Here is a 26,309-nt window from a genome sequence, read left to right on the forward strand (position 1 = left end):
ACTCATTTTAAAGTTTATCATCCTTCAGTATACTTTACAAGCTATACAGACACCATAATTCTGTTGGTAATAGTACTAGAGATCAAGATGGCTGCACAGCCTTGAAGAATTATGAAACTGAAATAATCTTCAAAGAGTAGCTTACACTGAAGTGGTGGTGTTAAAAAATTACCGTTTGGGCTAGAATACCAAGTGACTGTAAAAGTCAGCAGAACAGGAGTTTTTGTATTTGTTTTCACTCACCAACATTCTAGCCAAGTTACTCAGTGATAAGATCTTAGGAAACATCCACACTAAACTATGCACTGCATAACTCATTTGCAAGTTACTTACTGTTTTCAAGTCCATTGACTTGAATTTTGCTGAGATCCAGTGGAGCAGCAACCCCCACAGTGAAAGGGCTTTTGGGGACAGGATCACCACCATAGGTTACAGAAACTTTCATGGGACCCTGCCAAAAGGTTAATATTGTGTGTTAGGTCAGCCATTTCAGGCTTGTGCTTTACTAGTTAGACACTTTACAACTCAAGGTGTAATGGCAGACAGTGACCAGGCTCCAAGTGTCATGTGAGCTCCCTGCCCCAACTTCCCACTCCAGCCTTTTGAGCTTTGAACCCTTTTCATTTGATAGAGAAAGAGCTTGCTCTCCTGCCAATATTAGAGTACTATATTGATTGCCTGGAAGAAATTCAGGTCCCAGGTTGATTCCCACCCTCCCAGAGCTCAGGCATGACAGCTGAATGAATGACCCAACTTGAAACTAGGTATCATATTCCACCATACAGACAGCATGCCAAGTCCAGGCCCACAGAGGGGTCATTTTTTAATAGCATTTGAAATACCAAAGTTAAAATGTATAAATCAGAAACAGATTAATGCTCCTGTGTGCTTTGGCTGGAATGTCATGGCCAGATTCAGCCCTAAATGTGTGCTCCTTTTATGCTCTCCTACCATAGTCTATATTTCAGCTATACTCACTGTTTGCTTACTTTTCATTCTTGGCTGGCTCAGTTCCCAAGTGAAATATCCATTAATGTTTCACATAAGCCAACAAATAGCTATAGCAGCACTGGGTGAAATCAGGAAGTCTGTTTGTATGTATTCAGTTGAAGATTACTCAACCTTATCTATAGCTGGTTAACAGTATTAACTCAAGATTTTTCTGTTGATGCTGTCCCTTAGCAATTTTACTGCCTAGTAAGACCCTCATCCCCATGAAAGATTTTATATAGTCCACACTGCAATGAGCTCTGCATGGAGACAAGCTACTGCACAGACCAAAACATGGACACTGCTTAAAAAACCAGTGCCCAGTAGCCACCATGTTTTCCCTTTTCTGCCAGGCTGGCAGTTTCCTCCACTCCCATTGAACAGGTGCTGTTACTTCACAGCTGCCCCCAGCCCCAAGTCATTTTCCCAGATGCAGCTTGAAACCTCATGATCCCCATTGTCTGTACACCTATAATTTCTCCTGGCTCTTGTACTGCAGCTTACTTGGGTGCCATGAGCTGAATGTTTATTGCCAAGAAGCTGCCATGCAGTTCTCTACAACGCTGAAGAATGGGTACAAGATTAATGTTACCAGCTTCTCATCCTTCTCTACAGAGAAGCTAGAAATCTCAAGCAGTAAAAGGATAGCATGGGATTGGATACTTTTCCCAAAACATAATTAAAGATGCTAAAAATTAGAGGTTCAGCTGGTTAGAGAGAATGCAGTTGGTTTAATCCTTCGAATAGGTTTGAGAATGAAGTTGTTTTTACAGGGCTGGGAAAATGTTTGACAAGTGGCATTAGTCATTGCTGTATTTATAGATTTGTCACAATCTCTTGCAATGTTTGCTTTTTCTTCTCCTGCAGAAGATTTTAGACTGTCCTTTTCATTCCCCCCTAGTCTTTGCTATGTTCTGGTTTCACAGGCTAACATATGCTGCACTGATCAAACAGGGTATTATTTCTTAAGAGTTATGCCACCCACTTTTTTTTTATGTCTGACCAAGCTGGCTCAGTGCCATCTCCTTTACCCATACTGAATTATTCAGTTTCCTTTATCTAGCTGGAAACCTTCAGGGCAAGATATAGTGATAGCCTATACACAGTATTTAGACATCCCACTAGCATTAGCAACCACCCTATTATACATGCTGGGAAAAGCTTTGAACACTGGCCAAGTCTGCTTATAGTTACTAAAATCCAAAACCCATTTATTGGGTAAATAATTTCTCCACCCTAATGACAACAACACTGGCTGCCAATAAGGTTATGAGTTTGGCAGTAGCAGTGATTCTGAGGAAACCCCCCTTGCATCCGGTGTACCAAGTCTGGCAGACTGCTTTAACTGAGATGTAGTGTTATCCAGTCTTTCGGTGAAGCCAAGAATCAGCATTTGCTATTTGGAGGCAGCAATCTTCAGTTGGTTTTGCTGCTACTTTTACATGCAACAGCAAAGCCAGATTAGGAACCCTAAGGCATGCTTTTAACAGTGCTAGAAAGAGGATGTACAACTAATCAGCAATGTGTTCCTTAGTGCTTAATACACACTCTAGGAAACAGGTGATGCAGAACTAAAATCCAGTCCCATTGATACATGAAGCAGCCAAGCCCTGATATCAGTAATACCACTCCAGATATATTAGTTCAAGCTACTGTTCTTTCATCATGAACTGGCCATGCCCCAAGTGCACACCAATTTTATTGTAGACCAGAGACTCAGACAAGTTAGATCTTATTGAGAAGTGAGAACTGAAGTCTGTCAGCCCATTTCAGTTTGATGGTACTAAATTCCTTAACCAGATTAGTCGCTCTTGAATATGGCAATAAGCCAGTTTACTGGGAAAGTCCTCTTCAACCTCCCACCACACACACTTGCTTTTACTTCCATTACTGTTCTTGTCCTGTTACTCTATAATCGAGGCAACTTGGTACCCAAGTCATCTTAAGAGCTGCAGTAGTTTCATTACTTCGCAACAATATAGTTCTAGAAATCTGGGGTATAATGCACATTTAGAAGTGCACACAAAGCTACAGGGAAAATATGCTCTGTAATTAACTATTTGCATCTCTGTTGCAAACTAGGAAAGCTGCATCCACTATCAACATGAAAGTTCCCTATCTGGGTTCCTTCCTCCTAGAGGCAAAATGTTAACACCTAAGCCATGTGCAAAAAACTCATCTCAACTGAAAGATACTGTTCTCTATCCTGCATAAATTGTGTTGAGTCTTAAATGCAAACAAGCTAGCTGAAGAGTTACTCTAGAAATGCATTTCACCATGAAATAGGTGGTGCGTGCTATTGTTCAATCACTGCAAATCTGCAGATGTTTGTGGATTCCAATTTTGTAGCAGGACTCTAGCTATGTCTCCACTCCTGTTAATATTACAGCTCATTTGATTGAGGACAATTCAGTTTCACTACCTTCTACAGCTGAATTGCAAACTACAGCCTGCAAAAATCTGCAGTGATTTGGAAGTCCTAAAATTGTTGGTTGCTAGTTTCAGATTGTTACCCAGTGGGGGGTGCTGGAACAAGGTTGGGGGTTCAGTGCAGGGGTGGGGCCTCTGCCAACCTTTGTCAGTTGATAAACTGACAAAGTTACACGGTTGATACAGCAGGATCAGTTTGTTACTGTTTCAGTGACTAGTTCCCATGCCACCACCAAAATCTGCACTCATTTTCCAGTCTGAATTTCTATGCATCCTTGTTTAAGTTGCTCTCAAGACAGGTCATTCCAAACATGTAGCCTATGGCTTTATTTAGACAAGTGATTATAGAGTCTAACTGTACTGAGGAGGAAACAGACACTCATGACCCCTTACTGTGGAATTTTTGGGAGCTCTTGGGAATATTAAGCATTCCATTGCCATGTTTTTCCTCTGATCTGAAAAGTTCAGTTAGAGACAAACACTTCATGCTAATTCATTTGCAATACATAGTTATTTTTGTTGTGAATTGTGATTTCAAGGAGCATAACAAGCCAATTTCTTCAGAAGAATCAGACCTACCTGCTGTACTGGAGTGTATTTAACAGTGTGGGAATAGTCATAGTTGTCAATAACATCCAGGTCTTTCACAGCATCTCCTGGCACAGGTCCACTGAACTGCACATCCAGTGGTGCTTTCCCAGCACCCTTAGTGAATACAGTGAAGTGTGTTGGTTTGCCATTTTCCACACCTTAACAGAAATTAACTTTGAAAGTTAGAATATGTTTGTGTTTCTTTTATTACCTATGCAGTATGTTTAAGTTAATAGTCCATATGAAAGTTGAGCAATTTCAACTTGGTCAAGTAAGTTCAAAATACAGAGATATTATGCTTTTAATCTTGATGCTTCCAAAAATTTGATGTTTGGCATAGAGTAATTCCATTCTAGATCCCTAGTGGGAAAGTTGTGACATGGTTGTTTGCCTACATCATGAGTTTATGCTGCTGTCTAACTACCCCATGCTCATGTCAATGTATTGCTTGGTATAAATGGAAGGCATCTCACCAGTTTTGCTTAGTCCAGGTCCTTCAGCTTTCACCTTGGTGGCATCATGTGAGGGGTCCACTTTAACTCTGAAAGGGCTGGCAGGAATTTCCTTCAACATAAAAACATGCTACTTTAATATGACAGTTACAGCCAGTTGTAGGCTAGCTCACGCTCTGCAGATAAAGCATTGCCTTCCAGTGAAAGGACTGTTTAAGTCTGAAATAAGGCACTGTCTCAGATAAGAGTCCACTTCCCTGAAAGTTTTAGCCTGCCAAATAAATTTATTCTAAATGCATCCCATAAGATTGCTAGCTGTTCCTGAGCAAAAACTGAAGTAATCTGTATGTATTTTGTCTTCCCTCTGACTTCTACTGCAACTACTAAAGAGGCATAGTCACATTAAAGCCCCACCCTGATTACTGTTCTAGAACATTTCAGTTTTGGCAAGCTTTATATTTTGCAGCTTGGACAAAGTGAAGCCAACTAGCCTTTGTGATCTCAAGTACCAGCATAGCATTTGCCACAGGTACTTTTGGTGTTACAATGGAGAGTGAGATTGAAGAAATTAAGATTATGGAAACATCTTTCTTGGAATTTGGGCCAAATGACAAACTTTTACAGAAACACTTAAAAATGACCCCTTTTGAGTAATGCACATTGAAGAGTAATTTATATTAGGATTCAAAGCCTTCTGCATAGCTAATATTTCTAGTCAGCAAGTAAAAAGACAAACCTCTCCTGCAAAAAGCACTTTGATAGTGTAACGCCCAGCAGCAGGTGGTGCATATTTCACTGTAAATGTATCATTAGCATTGTGTATGATGTCAAAAGCTATGTCTTCCTCTTCCTCACTTATAACATGAGCATCACATTTAATGCCAACACTGACATCACCTAGGAGGAAACAGAGCAGTGTGCCATAAGACAGTCAGGCGTTTGTTTAGTATCCAAGTAGCTCTAGTACTGAGCAACTAAACAAGTAACATCTTGATTTAAGTCCTTGGACAGAAGATAGTCTGTCAAGTACTTGTATGAATCACTCCATGTAATCTGCGTAACAGGACTTCAGCTTCAGATTTCCCCTATGAAGCAAAAAGCTTGAAATCTAGACTTTACAAATGGAGGGGGATCAGATTCCTGTTCAAACAAGGAGTGTTTATAGAACTAGTTTTGACAAAGACAGCAATACATTATCTACAGTCTTTTTACCTTCTCCTGCTTCTGTGCAGTCAACTGTGAAGTGAGTAGGCTCATTAGCTTTCAGACCAGCTCGCTCCACCCCAGGTCCAACTACTTTCACTTTCTGAGGATGACTGCCTTGTCCTATGAGAACCTAGATGGGTTCACAAGTGTTCAGAGTTATCCCATACTTGGGTCACACTGATTTATTAAGTTTAGCACCTGACAAAATGCCCTGACTTCTTAGCTATTCTTGCTTACTTACTAAATAGAAAATAAAGCTCTTGACTTCCCTATGTTTATGCTGGGTTCATTGGTATCAGAACCCTTTGACATGCTAGCCTACAGAATGTCACAGGCAACTTTCAGCTAGACTGATGCAACAAGAGTTTACTCATGAGTAGCTATGACTTGTACTCACTAGCATTGGCAAGGACAACTACCTTAAGGTTTGCTTGTTTTACAACATGTACCACCAGTCCCTGCAAAGTAATTTTGGAGGTGTCTGTACTTACCCTATACGGACTATTGGGTACATTAACTCCTCCCCAGACAACAGCAATAGTATGTTTGATTGGTTTAACTGGCATATAAGAACAAGCACAGATTCCATCAGGATTGCTCTTCACTTGGATATCAATAGGGCTTCCTTCTGCATCCTGAAAGCAAGTATTTAATTGAGAAATAGATGACTGACTACATACAACTGTGTGCAGAAAGGCACAAGTAGTTTTAAGATGGTGCTATCAAAAACAGTTGTGATCTCAAGATCAACAGCTACAACAGAGCTATCTGGATTGGGGACTTCTTAAAATCAATCTCTCCTTGCCCGCACATACCAAAAACTGTAGAAGTCTGGTAGACTGACAATAGGACAATTTATGAGAGATCACTTCAAGAAGTCTCAATAGGTGCAAGACTAGTCACAGGCCTTAATAAAAGGGCTTTAAATCAATACTGAAGTTAGGCTTGTATAATCCCAAACAGCATTTAGATTAAAAGGTTTACTATGCAGAAATGCAAGTAAGGACCAAGATGCAGATCAAGTCACACAGTTGCAGACAGATTTAGAACAAGACTCAGAATCTACATGAATATACTTTGGTGGCTAATTAGCCAGAATGTGTTAGGTACCCGGTTCAAAGAAGAGACCGTGACTATTGATAGGAGTTCCAGATAGTATGTGGGTGTTTACCTGTGCATATATCTTCAGAGGTGCATTCCCAGCTCCCTTGGTCTCAACTGTAAAATCAGCAGGGTTGTTCACAATGCATCCAGTTCTCTCCAACCCTGGACCATAAGCCTTTACCTAAACACAAAAGTGCACAAGTTATACACTGATTCTACAGCAAAAGAAAGCAAAGCTCATGGCTAAAAGCTAGTATTTCTAAAAGATGACTCGAAACCCTAGCACAGGCCTCTGTGGATTGAGAATATCACGTGTTAAAAACAAATTCATGAAGGCCAAGCCTGAAGAGGCTTGAGTTTAGAATTTTGGCTGCTGAGAAGTACCCTGCCATGTTACCTGAAAGGATACTACAGACACATTCTTGCAACAGCTCATATGCTCAGTCTAATAGCCTCATTTAGAGCATTTAAGAAGAAGGACCATCATTGTGGTCGCTAACCAATCCATAGCTACAGATTGTAGAACATGAATGAAGTTGAAAGATAAACTACAAGTAGCTTTTAAAATGTAACAGCCATATCAAAGGCTATTGATAGCTGAATTTTTCTGTATCTTGCCTTATCCGGGTTGAAGTCTCCAGAAGCTGGTCGGATGAAAGCCATGTATGGACTATCTTTTATGTCTTCATCATCACACATAATGTGAACAGCATATTCACCAGGTTCTTTGGGCCAATACTTCACATCACATGAGCCATCATTCTGATCATCACATTCTATTTTTGCTTGAGATGGGCCTTCAATGGCAAAGCCTAAAAAGGAAACAAACATCTTGTCTCCCAAAGAAGTGGGCATGAGGTGGGTTTTAAAGGCTTGCTCAAGCCTGCCTCCCAGTTGCCAGACATTTTCCTTGTTCACTGCTCTATTACACCTTTCCTACGTATGGAGTAGGTGCTATCCTTTTTGTGATTAAGGATGACCCACTAACCCACAGAGGTACTCAGTGGTGTTGTCTCCCCCTCAGATGCAGTATCTGGCTCTGTCCCAATGTATCCCACATCTTAGAAAACTACAAAGTTGTTCCCTGTGCAATTGTAAACATTAAGCTTGCATAAATCTGATTAGTTAGTGACTGGGTGAATCTTATAGGATCGCCATAATGGTCAAAGACTATTGCCATCAAGCAGTTCAACATTAAAGCTCCTGAAAATCCCAACCAGGACATTACTGACTTACCAAGAGAGCCAACTTCTGTGCCAATGGATTCTACAACGAAGTCAGCAGATTTACCAGCAATTCCTTCATGAAGTCCTGGTCCCCAAGCTCTCACTTTCTGAGGACCTGCTTCAGGTCCTACTTGAACTTCAAAGGGGCTATTGAATGGGGAAGAGGTCAAAATTCAGAAATAGCACCCACTCATTTCTGTCAGTCACTTTATTAATAACACTACATTATACAATGTGTGGCAAAGAGCCCAGCCCACCAGCCTATGGAGCAACCTTTCAGAGGGCTTGTCTACATCAGAAAGTTGCAGCGCTGGTGAGGGAGTTACAGCGCTGCAACTTAGGAGGTGTACACATCTGCAGGGCACCACCAGCGCTGCAACTCCCTGTTTGCAGCGCTGGCCGTACTCCCGTTTTGTCTCGGGTGTAGAGGATCCAGCGCTGGTGATCCAGCGCTGGTAATCAAGTATAGTCACTTACCAGCGCTTTTCTTGACCTCCGTGGAATAAGCAGGTATCCCAGCATACCTGAGGAAGCCTCTGGTAATCAAGCTGGTCTCCTTCGTCGGCTTGCTCTCGCGTTCCCCGAACCCCGAGCAAGCAGGTCTCCTTCCCTGAGGTTTGCTGGGTGGTTCCGGGAAGGCGAGAGCAAACCGGGGAAGGAGACCAGCTTCGCTGCGGTTTGCTCTCGCGTTCCGCGAACCACCGTGCAAACCGCAGGGAAGGAGACCTGCTTGTTCGGGGAACGCGAGAGCAAACCGCGGCGAAGCTGGTCTCCTTCCCCGGTTTGCTCTCGCGTTCCCCGAACCCGAGCAAGCAGGTCTCCTTCCCTGCGGTTTGCAGGGGGGTTCCGGGAACGCGAGAGCAAACCGCGGCGAAGCTGGTCTCCTTCCCCGGTTTGCTCTCGCCTTCCCGGAACCACCCAGCAAACCTCAGGGAAGGAGACCTGCTTGCTCGGGGGTTCGGCGAACGCGAGAGCAAACCGGGGAAGGAGACCAGCTTCGCCGCGGTTTGCTCTCGCGTTCCCCGAACAAGCAGGTCTCCTTCCCTGCGGTTTGCAGGGTGGTTCCGGGAAGGCGAGAGCAAACCGGGGAAGGAGACCAGCTTCGCCGCAGTTTGCTCTCGCGTTCCCGGAACCCCCCTGCAAACCGCAGGGAAGGAGACCTGCTTGCTCGGGGGTTCGGCGAACGCGAGAGCAAACCGGGGAAGGAGACCAGCTTCGCCGCGGTTTGCTCTCGCGTTCCCCGAACAAGCAGGTCTCCTTCCCTGCGGTTTGCAGGGTGGTTCGCGGAACGCGAGAGCAAACCGCGGCGAAGCTGGTCTCCTTCCCCGGTTTGCTCTCGCCTTCCCCAAAACCCCTTGAAGCCACCCAACAGCGCTGCAGTGTGGCCACATCTAACACCACTTGCAGCGCTGGTTGCTGTAAGTGTGGCCACTCTGCAGCGCTGGCCCTATACAGCTGTACTAATACAGCTGTAACAACCAGCGCTGCAAAATTTTAGATGTAGACATGGCCAGACTGATTTGTCATCTGGAGCCAGTGTTCTAGATGTGTCATGCCACTGAAACAAGAGTCAAATAACTAGACAATGTCTGCTGGAGTCCTCTACACTGACATTCCACAGACCCTACTGAAAGCTCAATGAAAGTCTCTTCCATGGCCTATGCTGTTTAATACAAGTTGTGGATCACAGGAGGCATATTGGAGAGCCTGGAAAGAGATCTATGCAAGCCTCCTTTTACAAACCTTCCAAGGCAAGTTATGCTGGCCCTGGAGCAGAAAAGATGATACAGGTTAGTGCAACTAAAAATTCTTGCCAGAGCTGCTTAGAATGCAAGTTTGGACCAGTGGATTCTTGTTAGCATTGGTTCCTAGCCACATGATCTACTGAATGGTGCAACTCACCTCTTGGGGATATTGTGTCCACCCCATAAAATAGTGACAATATATTTTCCTGGGCTAACTGGGTAGTAGTCAAATGCGTATACACCATCCACAGAGTCCTTTTGTTTCACAAGCTCATCCAAGCCCTCTGTTGGAAGATCAGGTCAGCATTAGTCAACAGGTTCCAGCCAACATCTTGAGTTATTCAGGCAAGTTCACATTTTCTAGTCTTTACTTAGCTTCTTGAGAATAAATGTTTCCTAACCACTTTCTGGTGGAAAAACAAGATTGTTCTAGTTGCCCTCTAAGACAGAGACAGCATAAATGAGAGAATGTTTAAAGTCGGACTTAACAGGTTCCCTTATGTTTTGTCCTAAGCTTTGTTTCAAGAGGACATGGATCTCTGCTGACTAACATTTGTAGTCAAAGTCAGACAAATATTTAAGGAATGCCTATTTTTAGTTTTCTGCAAGATAAGTCTCGCAAGAAAGGCTTAGTATACTGAAATTTATACTGATAAGTCTGTTGCTTCTCTCCATACCATATTAAGCCACAGTGAGCTGGAATACCACTATCCCCCTAAACATTAAGGGTATGCAGGATACCCTGAGGGTTTACTTCAAAACTAGGAACAACTAAAGAATGAGAGCTGACATCACTGGTTAGCCCTGCCAAATTGGGCAGGAGAAGACAAGTCAGCTGCTCCCAAAGCACTTGTGTGGTTGAATAGGCTAGTTGCTTATCCAAGTCTTCACACAGTCTGAAGTTAAGGAAAGTGGATGATGGGAGAAGCAAAGTTTCAGGTTGAGAAGTCCTTCATTCACAGTTATGTAATTTAAGCCACACCCAGAAACTTAAGTTAAGCTCTATGATACTCTATAGTGTTTACTTCCTTTGAGTAGGATCACAGCATTTCTAATTTCAGAGATTAGACATGGAAGCCAGCCCAATTTTGAATTTAACTGATTAAACTGGAAAGACTCCACATAATATGTTGTGTGTACACACAATTTTAAGTTAAGCACGCAGAAACTTGTTTTAGTATCTAGCCCAGTCGTTTCACAGACAATAGATGTTCATGGTGGACACTGGGCATTGAACCCCTGGAGTCTTGCTGCTGGAGGCTCAACCAAGGCTATGATTAAAATATTCCTGTCTAACATTCTTCAGTAGCTATGACTATCCTGTGTGTTACTTAAGACAGAAACTGTAGTGTCTGGCTATAAAACAGATGTGGATTGGCGTTCATGAAGTTTTCAGCCCACTACAGTAAAAGTACAGGATAGGCTACAGAAGTGACATCAAGTCATGATATGAAGCCACTGAAAGAGTGGTTGGCTTCATTGCTACATCATGAATACATATTTGTTTTACATATGAAAAAGTGAAGAGCCACCTTAATGTTTCCTCTCCCTGTCACAATACTGATGTCCCATACTGTGGATATGACTTAAAGCTACAATTCCTTGACTGGTCCACATCTGAGGCCTCTTTCCTTCTCCCACAACACAGTACTGCAGATAACTTCAAAAAGAATTAACACTTACTTGGTCCTTTTATGGACACATTGATATCCCCACTCCCAGCTGCTTTAGTGTCAACCTTGAAGTCTGCAGTTTCTCTGATCCGGACTCCTTTAGGTTGCAGGCCTCTACCACTAGCACGACAAGCACTTGGACTGCATGCTGCAAATGAATTGTAGACATCAGTACAGCCTCTGATTTTCAAGTAGATGTAACCTAGCCAAGACAGCTTACAGCTATCTTTTACTGACTCGGGAGAATATTTTAGCTTTTTAATGTGAAAAATCTGAATGACACTAGTCTCAAAGGGTTCTACATATGGCCTTTAGACTGTAGCATTAAGTTATTTCCCAATGTTCTGAGTCACATTTACATCAGGTGTTCTTAGAGAGGGCTTGTCTACACTATCGCACGGGGTTGGTCTAAGATCGTGTAGCTGAAGTTGTGTGAATAGCATAGCTGAAGTCAACATACTTAGATCTACTTACTGCAGCATCTTCACTGCAGTAAGTCAACAGCTGATGCTCTCTCGTCAACCCTGCTTGTGCTTCTCGTTCTGGAGGAGTACTGGAATTGACAGGAGAGCACCCAGCAGTTGATAGACATGATATCGACCCCTGCTGGATTGATCACTCATCTGGTGGGTAGCGTAGACAAGCCTTAACACTAAAAAGCCTTTGACATTTAAACACCGAAGACTAATTGTTATGTAGAACTTTAATACCGAACATTAGGAGGATGAGAATAATGTTATTAATATCATCCCACTATTCCCAGAAAACTGCATTTGAGCCAAACTGCATGCAGTGTATAAAGTTTCACTGTAGGAGTGCGCCTTACTAACCTACTGGGATAGTCCTTCAGGAGTAGAGCAGAGGTGATAATATCTAAAGTGATCAGAACTGGCTTCACCAGACAACCAGTACCTTGGAAGACTGGAAATGGAAACTCTTGCTTTGCTGCAGGTTTGTATGAATAATGCAAGGTATGTTCAGCATAGACACATGCAGAGACTGAACAATGCCACTTTGTACACTTTCAGTCAGATCAGAGTAATAGGCTATAGAAGCAGAGTAGGTGGCAGATTCTTAAACTTGAGGGTTTGCGTAAGTGTAGCTGTCCACAGCAAAGTGTTTTCTCAGCCATGGGCAAAGTGTAAGAAGCTATTTCTACAAAATAAGCTACTGGGCAATTATGAATAACTGGCCTTACATAAATGCAATTCCAGCTATCAGGTAGTCTTCAGTCCAGTAACATTCTAGAGACAGATGATCACTCATGATTATAGGTTCCCAGTTCAGTCCCAGCATGCATTTATATTATGCATGTGCAGTGTTTATAGTAGAAGGGTAGTGTACAGCATCCATGGAAAGTGACAAGCAGTTCATTCTGCTTTTCATATCAATAGCTTGGAGATAATTGGAACATCTAGTAAATCCAACTCCTAATCCAGGCTATATAAACAAGATCAACACTTTAATCACTTGCTACCTGCTAGCTCTGGAGAGCACAGCAGCAAACCCAAGTTCAAACAGGAAAAATCCACATGCCCTTATGCAATTCAGTTAGGCAGTTAATTTGTGGTTAAGTAATTTTACCAACTTGACTTATTGCAATTCAAATCATGTTGCCCTAACTGGTAAGTGTTTTGTATTCTGCTTGCACCTTTTGTTCTGCTAAAGCAGCAAAGAGAAAAGCTGTTGATAAATAAGCTGCAGGTCAGAAGCTGAAAGACAGCAAACTATGAAGAAAGTCAGTCACCCTGCACCTCTTACCGACATAGCTTGCTCAACTAGGAAGCCATTAGCGGTGAAGTCCAAAATTCCACAAGTGGAGGGTAGCTCAGGAGAAGTGAGCAGAGGTTGAGAGCGTAGAGGCAGGTGAGGATGGAACAGAAAGTCAAGCTTCAGTTAGGGAGGAAAAACTGAGACAAAGTAAATATAGTAGACTGAGTCAGAGCTGGAGAAAAATGTTAGACACTGAAATGAAGTTTAAAAACAGCCTCTTCAAGAGAAAGGACAGGCTCAAGTTAAACCCACTGATAGGAGACTAGCACCCAGAGCCATATTACTAATAGTGAATTAAGCAGATATGCAAGATAAACAATTCATTTGCTTTAATATTTGGAAAGCAAAAGATGGTCATACACAAGGTAAATATCCTGTAATCAAATCCACCAATACAGATGAAAGTAGTCCATATTTACAGGAATACATCAGTGCAGCCATCATCCCAATACATACCTTCTCCAACAGGAACAAAGTAAGGACTTTTTGGAATAGTCTCTCCAGCAAATGTCACTCTGACCATATGAGGCCCAGCTTGCGTAGGTTTGTAGGTGCAACGGTAGACTTGGTTCCCTTTGTCTTCTATCATAAGCTCCACTATATTCTTTCCTTGAGGATCCTCCACTTCCACATTAACATCACCCACACCAGCACCTGCCCATATGAAAACAAGTTTAGCTCAGCCTTTGAACTCAGATATTCCAAGTGTCCACTTCCCTGGAAGCAAGACCCTTCCAAGTCTGACTCTGCTAAGATCCAAGATTAAGGTACAGTTTTGGGTTGGCAGCCTGTGTGTGAAGGGATCAGCCCATGAGGAAGCCAGCTTTGGAAGATTTTGCTATGGCCTAGCCATGCTACTGTAAGCATATAAGTGACACGCTAAAATGGTCTGGTATACTGATAGCAGCCTCTACTCAAAGCATTAGACCCATTTGACTTATACCACTTCTGTTCAGGAGGCACCTGAGTAGCAGAATTAAATCCTACCTCACTGTTTACCTTGACCTTCTTGCCTCCCCTCCCTGGTTTGCAGTCTTATGGCAAAAAGGACCAGATCCTGTTTGCTAGTAAGTGAAGGCTGGCAGCTCCTTAAGGCAATGGAGCAGCAGTTGCAGGGAATCCATCACTGCCTCCAGAATGGTTTTACAACAAGGATTATTCATTACTCTTTGCACTACATAGGCAGTTCTTTAGACAAACTATAGCATTTGGCTTTTCCCCGCCAGAGAACTCTTTCACAATTCAGCCTGTTAGCATGCAACTGAAGAAGCCATAGGTTGCAGAGCTAAGGGGCCACCCAACCCAACTGCTTTTTGGCCACACCAAGCTTGAGTTGGCCACAACCCCATGTGCTAGGTTGCAAAACCATCATTTTCTGACAGAGGAACAACTGGGTCAAATCTGAGTAAGGGTCATTGTGACCTGACTTCAAGGGGCAGCTGGGCCAAACTTGAATGTTGTAGCAACCCTGTATCATGCTGGGGAAAGTGATCTAAATTTAAGTGAGGCATTCCAACCTGGTACACAAAAGTTGAAATGCCACTCAGATTTTCAGGGCATTAGTAGAGGACAAACCTGTGCTCTGCACCTGCTCTCCCCCACTCCCCCAACCCACTTTAAATAGCACTCCACAGCCCCTGGCAGAAGATAATCCAATTCTCTCCAACTTACTTTGTATTGGCAACTTGCCCTACTTGAAAGGGGTTCCCGGACATTAACCAGGACTTGAGTTATTCCAATTTACCGTATTGGAATCACTTAGGGAAATTTTTATTCTGTTCTTTAGAACTAGTTTAGATTAGAGCTTTTAAGCCAACATCCTACTCTAGACAAGGGTCTAAGTTTGTTCCTTTTCCTTCACCACCACTGAAGACACCTGTTATTCACCCATCTTGGTTGCTTTTTCAGCAGTACAAGGTGCTTTTTCAACATCCATGACTTAGTCCAGACATGTCTCTACATGAAGCAGATTACTACCTCTCCCGATTAGAAACAATGTTTTGCCAGAGTAGCGTGGCACTTGCCCTAGATCAGACAGCTACAGCCAAGATTTTTAGGAGCCTCAGGCAGAAAGCAGTTATATATTAAACACTGGGTTAAAGTGTTTAAATACTTGAAGTAATTGCCCCATTTTGGTTTACAGTCAAGTTCTGCATCAGCATTTGCAATACCTTAAGCACACATTCCTGTGGAATATAGTATTATGGCCACAAAACACTGAAGTAAATGGTCTATGAAGAAATGGTAACTTACAAGCTCACTGTCATTTTATTAGACTGACTGGTTCATCAATTTAGACAGAACTCAAACAGTAACTGGATGGATTCTTTCGCTGCAGTTAAAATGTTTACCATATTCAGTATTTGAGTGTTTATATTTACTGTTAATCTTCAGTTTTTTAGGAGGCAGATATATCATAACCCCATTTTAGCAAGTAGTGGAGGGAAGACAGGTTAGTACAGCCCAAAAACACGTCAAGCTCCAAGAGCTATTGTAGGGTACATAATTGTGTAACTGGTATACTAGAGATCTGTAGCACTCATTGAAGCATGCTTACCTGCTGTGTAAATTTCAAAGTAGGTAGGTTTATTGGCAATGTTTCCAGTTGCCTCCAAGCCTGGTCCTTTTGCTGTTACTTTGCTAGGATCACCCTGGGCTTTGTCAACATTTACATCAAATGGACTCTTGGAAATATGCTGTCCAGCAAACAAAACTGTAACCTTAAAAAAAAGCACAGACATTAGCACTGTGATAGCAGGGTTAGAATTAAGAGGCCACCTCGCAATTATGTTAGGGGCCTGGCAGAAGTTACTACTTGAGCCACAAGATCAAGTGCTTGAACTCTTAAGGGTCAAGGCTAAGTTAGAGGTCTTGTGGAGAAAACTTTAATGCTAACTCCCTCATTTTGTGCCAACTGGAGGTACCCTAGCCACTTACTGCGCTCCTATGAAGACAGGGGAAATACTGGCCCTCAGTTAGGTTTAAGTCTTAATGTCCTCATAAAAGATGCAGTACCCCACTGCTGGGGGCTGAACTGCTACTTGCAACAATCATGTTTATTATGCGATTGCACAAGGACAGGATGGGGCCCAGTTGTACTTGGCTCTGTACAGACAGTTGTAGACAGTTCTCTGCCCTGAGTTTACAATCTCAAAAGACAAGACTGAGGGTTGGGGTGGAAGGAAGAGTGAAGAAGTTCATTTCCAAGATTTGGAGGGAAGAGGGTTTGATTAGCTAAACTGAAAGCATGCCTATTGTGAAGTTCTGTGCTCCATCATTTAGACTCATTAGGCCAGGATGTGGCACCCTTTGGAGAAGCCATTTATTTGGCCAGTGAGCATGCACCACCATTTTCCTAGTTTCTGCTTATTTCTTGCACTATAGAAATGCATCTTGGTCTTCCCCGGACCAGATTTAGTTGACTCAAACTAGCAATTTGTTTGTCCATGAAGGACAATAGCTAGTTACAAGGATTAAGTAATCTTGGACCAATGAGCTGAATACAGATCTAAGACAAAATCCAAGGGCCACTTCATCTAATGTGCCTGGAAAATACACCTAAAGTGCCATATCTGCCTGATGAATCTAAGCTACACAAAAGTTCCTGACATCTTTGGCCATAGATACTCCCAGTCAGAATGACATTTTATAGGAGAGACTTGTGACCCCCTACTATCTGTGTTGATAGCAACATGATTCAAGGCAACTAAGATAGAGATGTTTGCTTCTCACCACCTCTCCTACATGCTTCGTTCACAGTATATCCAGAGAAAAATGACAGTTTGAGGACTGAACTCTTATCATTGGCTCTGGAACTGGCCCTAGTTGGTTGCCAGTCAGAATGGTGACAAGAACAAGATCAGACACAGAACAGGGTTACAGGGTCTGAAACAGTTTCGAACTGAGATATTTTCCAGGTCCAGATCCTCCTGAAGAACTTGCAGGCATCTGTGTAGTCCAGGCACTCTAGATGGTAAATAAGATGAGGACCTACTGGAGATCAAAATGAGAGCCAGCTGAGGGTACAGACTGCAGAGCTGGAGCAACTGAAGAGAAATAGAGACCCTCTGCAGGGTCAGCTTTCATACCTTGCCTGGTAGAACCATTAAGCTAGCAATCTACAATATAGGAGGCTAAAGTGGACACAGCTGTACAGCTATGGAAGTTTCTGAAAGGAAGTTTTCCAGGCTTGGGGCAGGTGTGAAGACTACCAGAATAATCCAGAGGTTTGGCTTTATCATTGTTTCCCCACTGGATCTAACTGGGACAGGGCGAATGACCGGCCTAACTCTACTGCATTTACTTTGGCCCCTAAAGTTGTCTGCATAAAGAAAGATTCCAGGAGCCCAGGACCAGCATTTTAGAACTACAACCCTAGAAGGCTGCTAGTTTTTTCTAATGCTTGAGCTTGGGAAGTAGGGGATACTGGAGAATGCTTTGTATTGTAATGAAGCCCTTTCAACCATGTGGCTTAGAGTGGAACAAAACTTGGAGGTAACTGCAGCACTGAGGGGGCAGGAGAAGCTGAATGGAGCCCATCCCTCCAATTCATTCTTGCTGGCCTTTTCCTGGGAGTGGTCAATAGTCCCACTGTGGTTACCATCTTGGTGGGCCCCAAGTCAGGGTGAGTCACAGGCCCTACTCCTGGTACTAAAAAGCACATGGAGACCAAGAGGCTCTACTCATGCTCTGGAGAAGTCTCTGCTGACACCAATGTGGAGAAAAGAGCAGAGGATGAGCCCAATTGCACAGAGTGCCATGCTTCCCCGCCTCCCCATCCCCTTTAGAGAGGATGGACTATCCTTCTGATCAGCAGCAGGTGGTCCCATTATCCTTGCACATCACATTAAATAGGAGTATGGACCACAAGACCATATTCTCTCTCTCAAGATGGAGAAATGTGGGTGAGTTCATCTCTTACAGGAAGGAGAAGAGTCCATTAGCCCCAGACTGTGGAGACTTGAACAGAAAATGGAAACAGGTTATTTACACCAGGGTTTCTGGGTAGTTATGTCACCAGTAAATATGATAATTTAAGATGCCCATTTATAATGCAATATTAACTTAAGCATGTTGAGCATCCTGAACACCCAAAATCTTCTTGCTCACTCACCTTGTGAGGTCCAGTAACTCGTGGCACATACTGTACAGAGTAGGTTTTGTTCTTCTCATTGTCAGGTGTCACTTTTGCCTAGAAAGGAAGAGAAAGCATTTGTCCCAGAAACATTGAGTCTACACTTGATTATCTGCTAAATTAGGACTTTTCACAAGTGACGCTAAATCTTTAGTTGGTAGAATTTGATGCTGAAACTAGTCAAAAAGAATGATTCTCTTTAGGACCCACAGCAAGGTTAGATACAGTTGCCATGGCAGCAAGTACACTTGCTAGCTACCTGTTCCAATATTTGTGCAAAAGCCACTAACATTTCTAGAAACACATGAGCCAAGTTAAAATAAACCTGGTGACCTATTCTGTTCCTTTGCTACCAGGGCTGGCTCCATGCACCAGCATAGGAAACTGGTACTTGGGGCAGCCAATTCAAATGGGTGGCAATTCAAAGGGGTGGCAATCCATCTAGTATCAGGGCAGCACATCCAAGTCTTCAGCAGTGGGTCCTTCACTCCCTCTTTGAGCTGCCGCTGAAGTGCTGCTGCTTTTGGGGGTGAGAGGGTGCCTGCTGCTTGGGGCAGCAGAAAAGCTGGAGCCAGTCCTGTTTGCTACCAACAACTAAACTGGGGCCTGACCAACATTAACCAATATCAACTGCAGTGTATAATTGTACTTGTCTGGAATGTCTTAATTTAAATGCTCACCAGATTAAATTAACCAACCTCTATCACTAACTGAACTCCCAAGATTGTTCTAATGTACTAATTAGCAGCAGATATTCTACAACTTTAGCCATTGCTCTTGCAGAATGAGCAGGGTGATCATGGTTTTGTTCTATTTGGTAACTGAATGTACTGTCATTTGATTTTTTTCAATTGGTCAAGTACAGTTCACTGAAAGAATTTACTTCTAGTGATTCAACATTTGAGCTGTGTTGGTTGTATTGGTCAAGTCAATTGACTGTTCCCCAATTGGAAGAGTGTGATTTATAATTAGAAGGGCTTAAAGACAGCAGGACTGAGTCTGGTAGGTACAGTGATCAGGAGACTATTTTAAAATGTTTTCTTCACTAAGATATTGCTTAGGGAAAACAGGCTATGGAAAGATTTCAAAGTTGCTTCCATTCACATTGCACATAGTAATTGTGCCACCGGATCCTAGCTAAGGAACACATTTTGCTAGCTGGCTTGTTCATGAATTGAGAGAGCACCTAGCAAAGCTTTTGAGGAACACTCTGGCAATGGCAGGGTCTTGAATCCACTTCACATTCAAGTCCAGCATGTGAATATAGTTTTCAATATTCATTCTATTAAGCAGTTTTGCTTTTTAGCAAGAGGAACTGAAGGACAACTTGACAAATATAAAACATGCTCATGTCCCACCTGATCAGTTGTAACTGAATGATAAAGTTTTCTATTCCTTTTAAGAACCAAGTACACTAATTCTTTGCAAACTGTAGTCAGTTGTCATTTTTTGACTTAACTTATTCATATATTTTATTTAAGAACAGACACCTTAAGTATTGTGCATGAAACAGTTTACTACACTGAGATACAGCAGATAGTCATTTAAACTAGATTTTCCCTACCAATTTTCATGCTAAACATGTTTAGCATACAGACCTCTTCTCTGTTCCCTGCTGGATCTTCTATGAAGACCATTACATCTCCCTGCCCAGCACTGATAGTATCAACTGTAAAGATGGCAGGTTGCTTCACCATGTTTCCATGAGGCTCAACTCCTGTTAAGGGGATAGGACACAAAAGGGCACATTTAGCTTGTTTCAAATCTAAACAAGGAGGTTGTTTATGACAATCACACAAACCACTTAATACAAGTTCTGATACAGCCCAAGTAGTGAGACAAGTTCCCCAACAGTTTTCCAGGCCTGCTTGTATACCAAAAGGCCAGTGGCATTAGACAACCAGCATCACAGCTCAGGGTTGCTACACCAGTCTTTCCCCATATTGCTCCAGCAAGGACACCCACCGAGACCTCCAGCTCCTCAGCTGTTACCTCTTGGATGAAGACCTACATCTCCCCCCCTTCTGACTGGGATATTCCCAGACTGCACAGTTTGCAGCCTTTACACTTATTCTTAAAAAGGTACAAAGCATTAGAGAAACATTAACAATGAAAATCAATCTCATGCATGCCAAGCAGCCCATTCCTAATATGGATTCTAGCAGGGTAAGACATTCAACCGCCACCCAAGGGGGATTCCTTGAGGTTACCCTTTCAACACAATTTCAGCTCAGAACAAGTACAACATCTTATGGGACCTCAGTAGGCGAAATCCCTCTGATGCTGCTGTAAGGATTTGGGCCCCTACACATACCAAGGGTCCCACCCATTTGCTGGATCAGGAAGAAGGCCCTGAGTTCAGTTTAAAAACCTCAGGTTTTTATCCAGAAGCCTTCTCTTGGTCTCTGGAAAAATCCAAATTTGAACTTGTCTATGAATTTCTCCCCTGGAGGTGGCTTCAAAGGTTTGTGACAGAAGTCCATTAGCATCCCCTTCCCTACTAGAAAAGAGGCATATACTGCCACAACTGCATTTATAATACAATGTACCCAACTGGTATTGAATATGGATTACTAATGTTGAACTTCATTGAATTAAGCTTACCTTAATCCCATACATTCTGTTCAGGATATTATTAGTGTCACAACCTGCACTTCCTACAATACAGGCACCTTTAGGAGTTTTAATGGTTAACAAAAGGTCACAGCAAGCTTATCCCAGAATGAAGTCTGGAATTCTGAATGCCACTTGGCTTGAAGTCTCATTATGGGCTGCCATATTTTCCGAGATGGAGTTAAGACTGTTCAGAAGTGCCACCAAAAGTTAGAAGCCATGTCCTCTGACCCAGCTTCCATAGGGTCGCAAGGATTGTTTCATTCCAGTTACAAGAACAATGTTGGTGTTACTCACTGAGTTCACAGAATTGGGAATGTTCAAAGCATTACACAGAAAACCACAAACAATATTAAAGCAGTTGGAGAAGTGGTGGTGAAGTTCTGAACAGCAATTTGATAAGCTATTTGTAAAAAGATTAACCTAGTCAGTATTAGTGGCCAAAAGTTTAGTTTATAGTTTTAATAGGTTTTCTACTTTCACTACATATAAGGTGACAGTTGTGGATGTTCACAAGCAGATAAACCACATCCCTCCCTAATTTCTCACGCAATGCATTCAAAACATCTTGCCAAAACTAAGCTTACACAGCTAATATACACCAGCAATGGCTTAAGCCAGGGATGGCCAACCCAAGCAGGAGCCAGAATTCACCAATGTACATTGCCAAAGAGCCACAGTAATAGGTCAGCAGCCCCCGCTTTCCCCGCTCAGCTCCCCCCTGCTCCCAGTGCCTCCCACCCCTGGCAGCCCCACCAATCAGCACCTCCCCCTCCAAATCAGCTGTTTTGTGGCATGCAGGAGGCTTGGGGGGAGGGGAGGGAAGAGGAGTGGGGGCAGGGCCTGTGGCAGAGCCAGGGGTTGAGCAGTGAGCACAACCTGGCACATTGGAAAGTTGACACCTGTAGCTCCAGCCCCCGAGTTGGTGCCTAGACAAGGAGCTGCATATAACAACTTCTGAAGAGCCACATGTGACTGAAGCCACAGATTGGCCACCCCTGGCTTAAGCCAAGGTCTGTGCCCTGCAAGACTCAGTGGACTTTTAAGTTAGGCTAAATGAAAAGGCTCTACACTTCTCCTCAAACAAGACTTGTCACAGCATGCATTTACTGCAGCTTAGTTACTGGATCTTTTTACACTTAGCCCTGAGCTGTTACACCTGTCCTGCTGTTGACTGAGTGGGTCGAGGAGTTCCCAAAGTTGCTAGCTCTTCACTAGTCCAAGCATATACATCATATCATGTTCAGGAAATGGCTTCTGAGACAGTGCCTCTAGTTTTATTGAGAAACTTGTTCCTCCACAGCCATTTGTACAGTTAGTAGAAAATGCCGTGTCTGGTTGCTTACCCAAAGAGTGGCTGTGAACAGCAGAATTTCCAAATCTATTTATCTCCAGAGAAATGCAACAGTAATACAAGGATATATTCCTGTTCACACATTAGGTGTTAAATGCATCAGTCATTTAGACAAATGCAAGTTTTGCACATAAGCCATTAGTGTTCAGGCACTGTACAAGCATCGAGGCAGCACCTCAGAAGGTGGTTTCTCCTTTCCCTGGGCAGGGAAAGCAAGGCAACCAGATAAAGGTACTTGAAGTCAGAACTGCAGTCAGAACTTACCACTTAATAATCCTGTCAGCCCAGCACTGAAGGGCCTTTTTTGCCCATGATAAAGACTACTATAAACACTTTAGGGAGAGTCAGTGCAGTTCTATACAAAACTAATCACATCCTCTCATGGCAATTGAGAACATAGTTCTTGCAGTAAAGAAAGTTTAGCTTGGAAAACAATAAGGCAACATCTCATAGCACAGCTGACATGGAAAGCTGGAACAGCTGTATGTGTACATATTTGCCATGAATGGACATGGCAGCAAGACATTTTCCTAGTATCCAACATTAGGTTGATGGTCAACCTCCTGTTGGAGGTGTTTTCAAAGATACCTCCCAGGATGAAGTTTAAGATTTGGACTAAGATGGTTACCAGCCAGTTACCCTCATCCAATAGAGGAGGGGTAGGCAACCTATGGCGCACGTGCCGAAGGCAGCACGCGAGCTGATTTTCAGTGGCACTCACACTGCCCAGGTCCTGGCCACTGGTCTGGGGAGGTGGGCATTTTAATTTAATTTTAAATAAGTTTCTTAAACATTTTATATACACAACAGTTTAGTTATATATTATAGACTTATAGAAAGACCTAAAAACATGAAAATGTATTACTGGCATGCAAAACCTTAAAATTAGAGTGAATAAATGAAGACTCGGCACACCACTTCTGAAAGGTTGCCGACCCCTGCAATACAGTGAGTCTCCTTTGCCAGAAACCTCTTATGGCTTGTCTCACTTAGCATTGTCCATGCTTGCACTGAACTAAAGTAACACGACAGTGCATGGGCTGCAATAGAAACCTTGCATTGTTGATTCCCGATGAGCATTTTTGCCATTCTGGGGGGCAACTGTGAACCTACTACTACTGGGGGCTTGGCTACACTTGAAACTCCAAAGTGCTGCCCTGGGAGTGCTCCCGCAGCAGCGCTTTGAAGTGCGAGTGTGGTCGCGGCGCCAGTGCTGGGAGAAAGCTCTCCCAGCGCTGCACGTACTCCACCTCCCCATGAGGATTAGCTTGCAGCGCTGGGACACTGTTTGCACTGGCACTTTGCAGTGCTGTAACTTGCTGTGCTCAGGGGGTGTTTTTTCACACCCCTGAGTGAGAAAGTTGCAGTGCTGTAAAGCGCCAGTGTAGCCAAGGCCTGAGATTCCAAGCTATTCCTCTACAATAAGGTTTACTAGGATTGTTCATATGTATCACTAGTGTCATATGTATTACTGCCCATCCACCCTCCCCAGAGGCAGCTAATCTTCTAGGGCAGGAAGCTCTGCATGCATTCATTCTTTTACTTCAGTTTCTGGGCTTTTTAAGAGTGCATGCTATACAGTAATATGCAAACAGGGTGGTGCACACTTCAAGTATTGTTTCAGACATGGTCCTGTAAGTTTTGTTAAAGTTTCCTTCTTGGTCATCCCACTTTTTCCAGTGGTGAGTTGTTATATAAGTGCAAGGTGTCAAACATGCTCAGGTTTTGTCGGATTTTTTGGGGTGGAGAGGTGAGAAGAGGGGGAGAATTTGCATTTTAGAAATAGGAGTGCTTTTGGGCTGTTGCCATGTATTTCTCAGCCTAAGCACCACACAAGACATACATGAATCCAGCTTGGACTCCAGGCCTACTGTGGACAACACAATCAAGCAGCAACGTGTTTTTCTGAAAAGTCAACCTAAGTCGTCAAGTAGATACCCTGCATTGGTAAGTGTTATTCCTTACCTCTGCCATAGGCTCTTGCTTTCTTTGGATTCAGCTTGGGTTTTAGAGGAGCTCCTGGCTTAAGCTTGGCTTTGGGAAACTGAGACAGGTAAGTCATTACAGAGTGTTCATCCACACTAGGGTGAATAATTTCTTCAGGAGTAATCACCTGAAAGATATGCAGGTTAGAGTGTTAGATACATGTATTTAGTCTACCATTTATCAATTAGACTCCCAAAAGCAGTACAATTCAGGTACATGGGAATTCTATGCATTCCAATAGCTCCCCTTACATAGAAGTTTCCTAGAGTTAACTGGAAGGATTTACACTACAAAATTCAGTTTGAAAGTATTTAATGCAGTATCATGGGTTGAGTTAGTAGCAAAGTATGCATTAGAGGAAGTTTGTAAAGCTATACATGTCTGCTGATGTAGTTTTAGGGAAACAAAGATGGAAACCACCACTACCTGTTAGCCTCAATAACTAAAGAAATCAAAAGTGCATTATTTTCAAGACCATTAGAGTTACCCTCCTGGGAAAGCAATCTGGAGCTATTCCTTCAATGAAGGAGATTGTAGATGAATAGCTGAAAAAGTGAAACTGAAATTCACAGACAGCAGTGATGCTGTCATATCCATCAGTTTGTTCTAATGCCATGAGTATAGTCACTGCTCAGAGAGCTTTAGAGATTTAACATATTTTGCTTGTTCTACTATTAGCATGAGAATCTGGTTTGAGGATCCATGGGCTCCTGCTCAAGTGAGATCATTGCAAAAGAAAGCTACTTTCTTACAAAAGTACTTAAGACTTCAGGTGGCAGATTGAACAGATTAACCCCAAGGACCCTGTTCAAGCAAGTACACTTAGTAATGAGGAATGAAGCATGAAGCAAGTTCCCCCTCACCATTTTTTTGGTTATGTTGCAATACTCAGCCATATCTTTAGAACAAAAATTAGTGTTATCTGAAAGGAGAGGATTGCAGAGAAGAGTTTGGGTGTGCACTGCTGTTGAAATTGAGTCTAGTTTAAGTCAGAGCAACTGATTGCTCTGAGGAATTTTAAGGGCCCGAGTCACTTCAACTGTTCTCACATCCAACAGAAAGCAGCTGAAAGTGGGCAAATAACCAGAAATAAAAATAAGTCATCATGGCCTTGGTGAAGTATTTATTTCCCCTTGAACACCATTAGTTGGTGCATCATGAGTTTCCTCTCCTCCATAGTGCTAGCATGGAGGCCACACACACACACACACCCCACTGTAGTTATATCAATGGAACCTCCAGCGTTCAGGGGAGAGGGAGCGTGCTCAGTGGTTTGAGCATTGGCCTACTAAACCCAGAGTTGAGAGAGTAATCCTTGAGGGGGCCCATTTAGGGATCTGGGGCAAAAAAAATTCAGTACGTGGTCCTGCTAGTGAAGGCAGCAGCTGGACTCTGACCTTTTGAGGTCCCTTCCAGTTGCGAGAGAGAGATTACATATATTATATATTAAGGTAGACAGCATGTTGACAAGAGGGCTTCTGGGAAGTGGAGTATGTACAAGAGAAGCACTCGTCAGCATAGTAGCTTCTGCACCAAGCACTACAGCTGCACCATGCAGCTGCTTTAAGTGTATAGAAGCCCTTAAGAGTCAGAACAGGGATTCAAAAAGTTACTGAAGACATATTACAGATGTCTAGCACCACGCCTTAAAGACTTCTGGAGGGCTACTATGGAGAAGCTCACATAAATTTAACAGGACTTGGCTGTCAGAACTGAGTTAGTGATAACAGCACTGACTCCGTTCATGCCTTTAGTATTCATATAGTATCCTCTCTGCTCCAGGCATTTTTGCTTTTGCCTTACCTGTGGCACACCCAGCCAGTCATCAGCTTGCTGCATGGCTTCACGAGCATTGTCAACTGGTTTCTTAGGGTCCCAGGTCTCCCAGTCAGGGCAGAGACCTAAGAATAAGCAAGTTGCACATTCAGAACTTCCACATTGACAGTTCATTTGCTAGAGAAGGTTTTTTTTAAAATGGAGACAGTCACACGCAACACTGCATACTCTGGGTAATAACTTCAAAAGCTGTCAT

At 43.0% G+C, this 26,309-nt stretch overlaps 1 protein-coding gene across 3 annotated transcripts in view; it reads right to left on the reverse strand.

Moving 5' to 3' along the window:
• Positions 1–26,309, reverse strand: part of FLNB (filamin B) — a 92,949-nt gene that overhangs the window by 46,075 nt on the left and 20,565 nt on the right. For all 3 annotated transcript variants that reach the window (XM_050958492.1, XM_050958491.1, XM_050958490.1), the window contains exons 3-19: positions 26,081–26,178; positions 24,257–24,404; positions 19,923–20,041; positions 18,304–18,381; positions 15,748–15,910; positions 13,647–13,844; positions 11,428–11,565; positions 9,902–10,028; positions 8,010–8,146; positions 7,392–7,585; positions 6,841–6,954; positions 6,161–6,304; positions 5,676–5,799; positions 5,200–5,360; positions 4,485–4,575; positions 4,000–4,169; positions 334–451 (exon numbers count right to left, since the gene is read on the reverse strand). In XM_050958492.1, the coding sequence (XP_050814449.1) occupies positions 334–451; positions 4,000–4,169; positions 4,485–4,575; positions 5,200–5,360; positions 5,676–5,799; positions 6,161–6,304; positions 6,841–6,954; positions 7,392–7,585; positions 8,010–8,146; positions 9,902–10,028; positions 11,428–11,565; positions 13,647–13,844; positions 15,748–15,910; positions 18,304–18,381; positions 19,923–20,041; positions 24,257–24,404; positions 26,081–26,178 (2,322 nt within the window). The remainder of the gene's footprint in view (positions 1–333; positions 452–3,999; positions 4,170–4,484; positions 4,576–5,199; positions 5,361–5,675; positions 5,800–6,160; positions 6,305–6,840; positions 6,955–7,391; positions 7,586–8,009; positions 8,147–9,901; positions 10,029–11,427; positions 11,566–13,646; positions 13,845–15,747; positions 15,911–18,303; positions 18,382–19,922; positions 20,042–24,256; positions 24,405–26,080; positions 26,179–26,309) is intronic.

This window comes from Gopherus flavomarginatus, chromosome 6, assembly GCF_025201925.1.
Source record: "Gopherus flavomarginatus isolate rGopFla2 chromosome 6, rGopFla2.mat.asm, whole genome shotgun sequence".
Taxonomy (NCBI): Eukaryota; Metazoa; Chordata; order Testudines; family Testudinidae; genus Gopherus; species Gopherus flavomarginatus.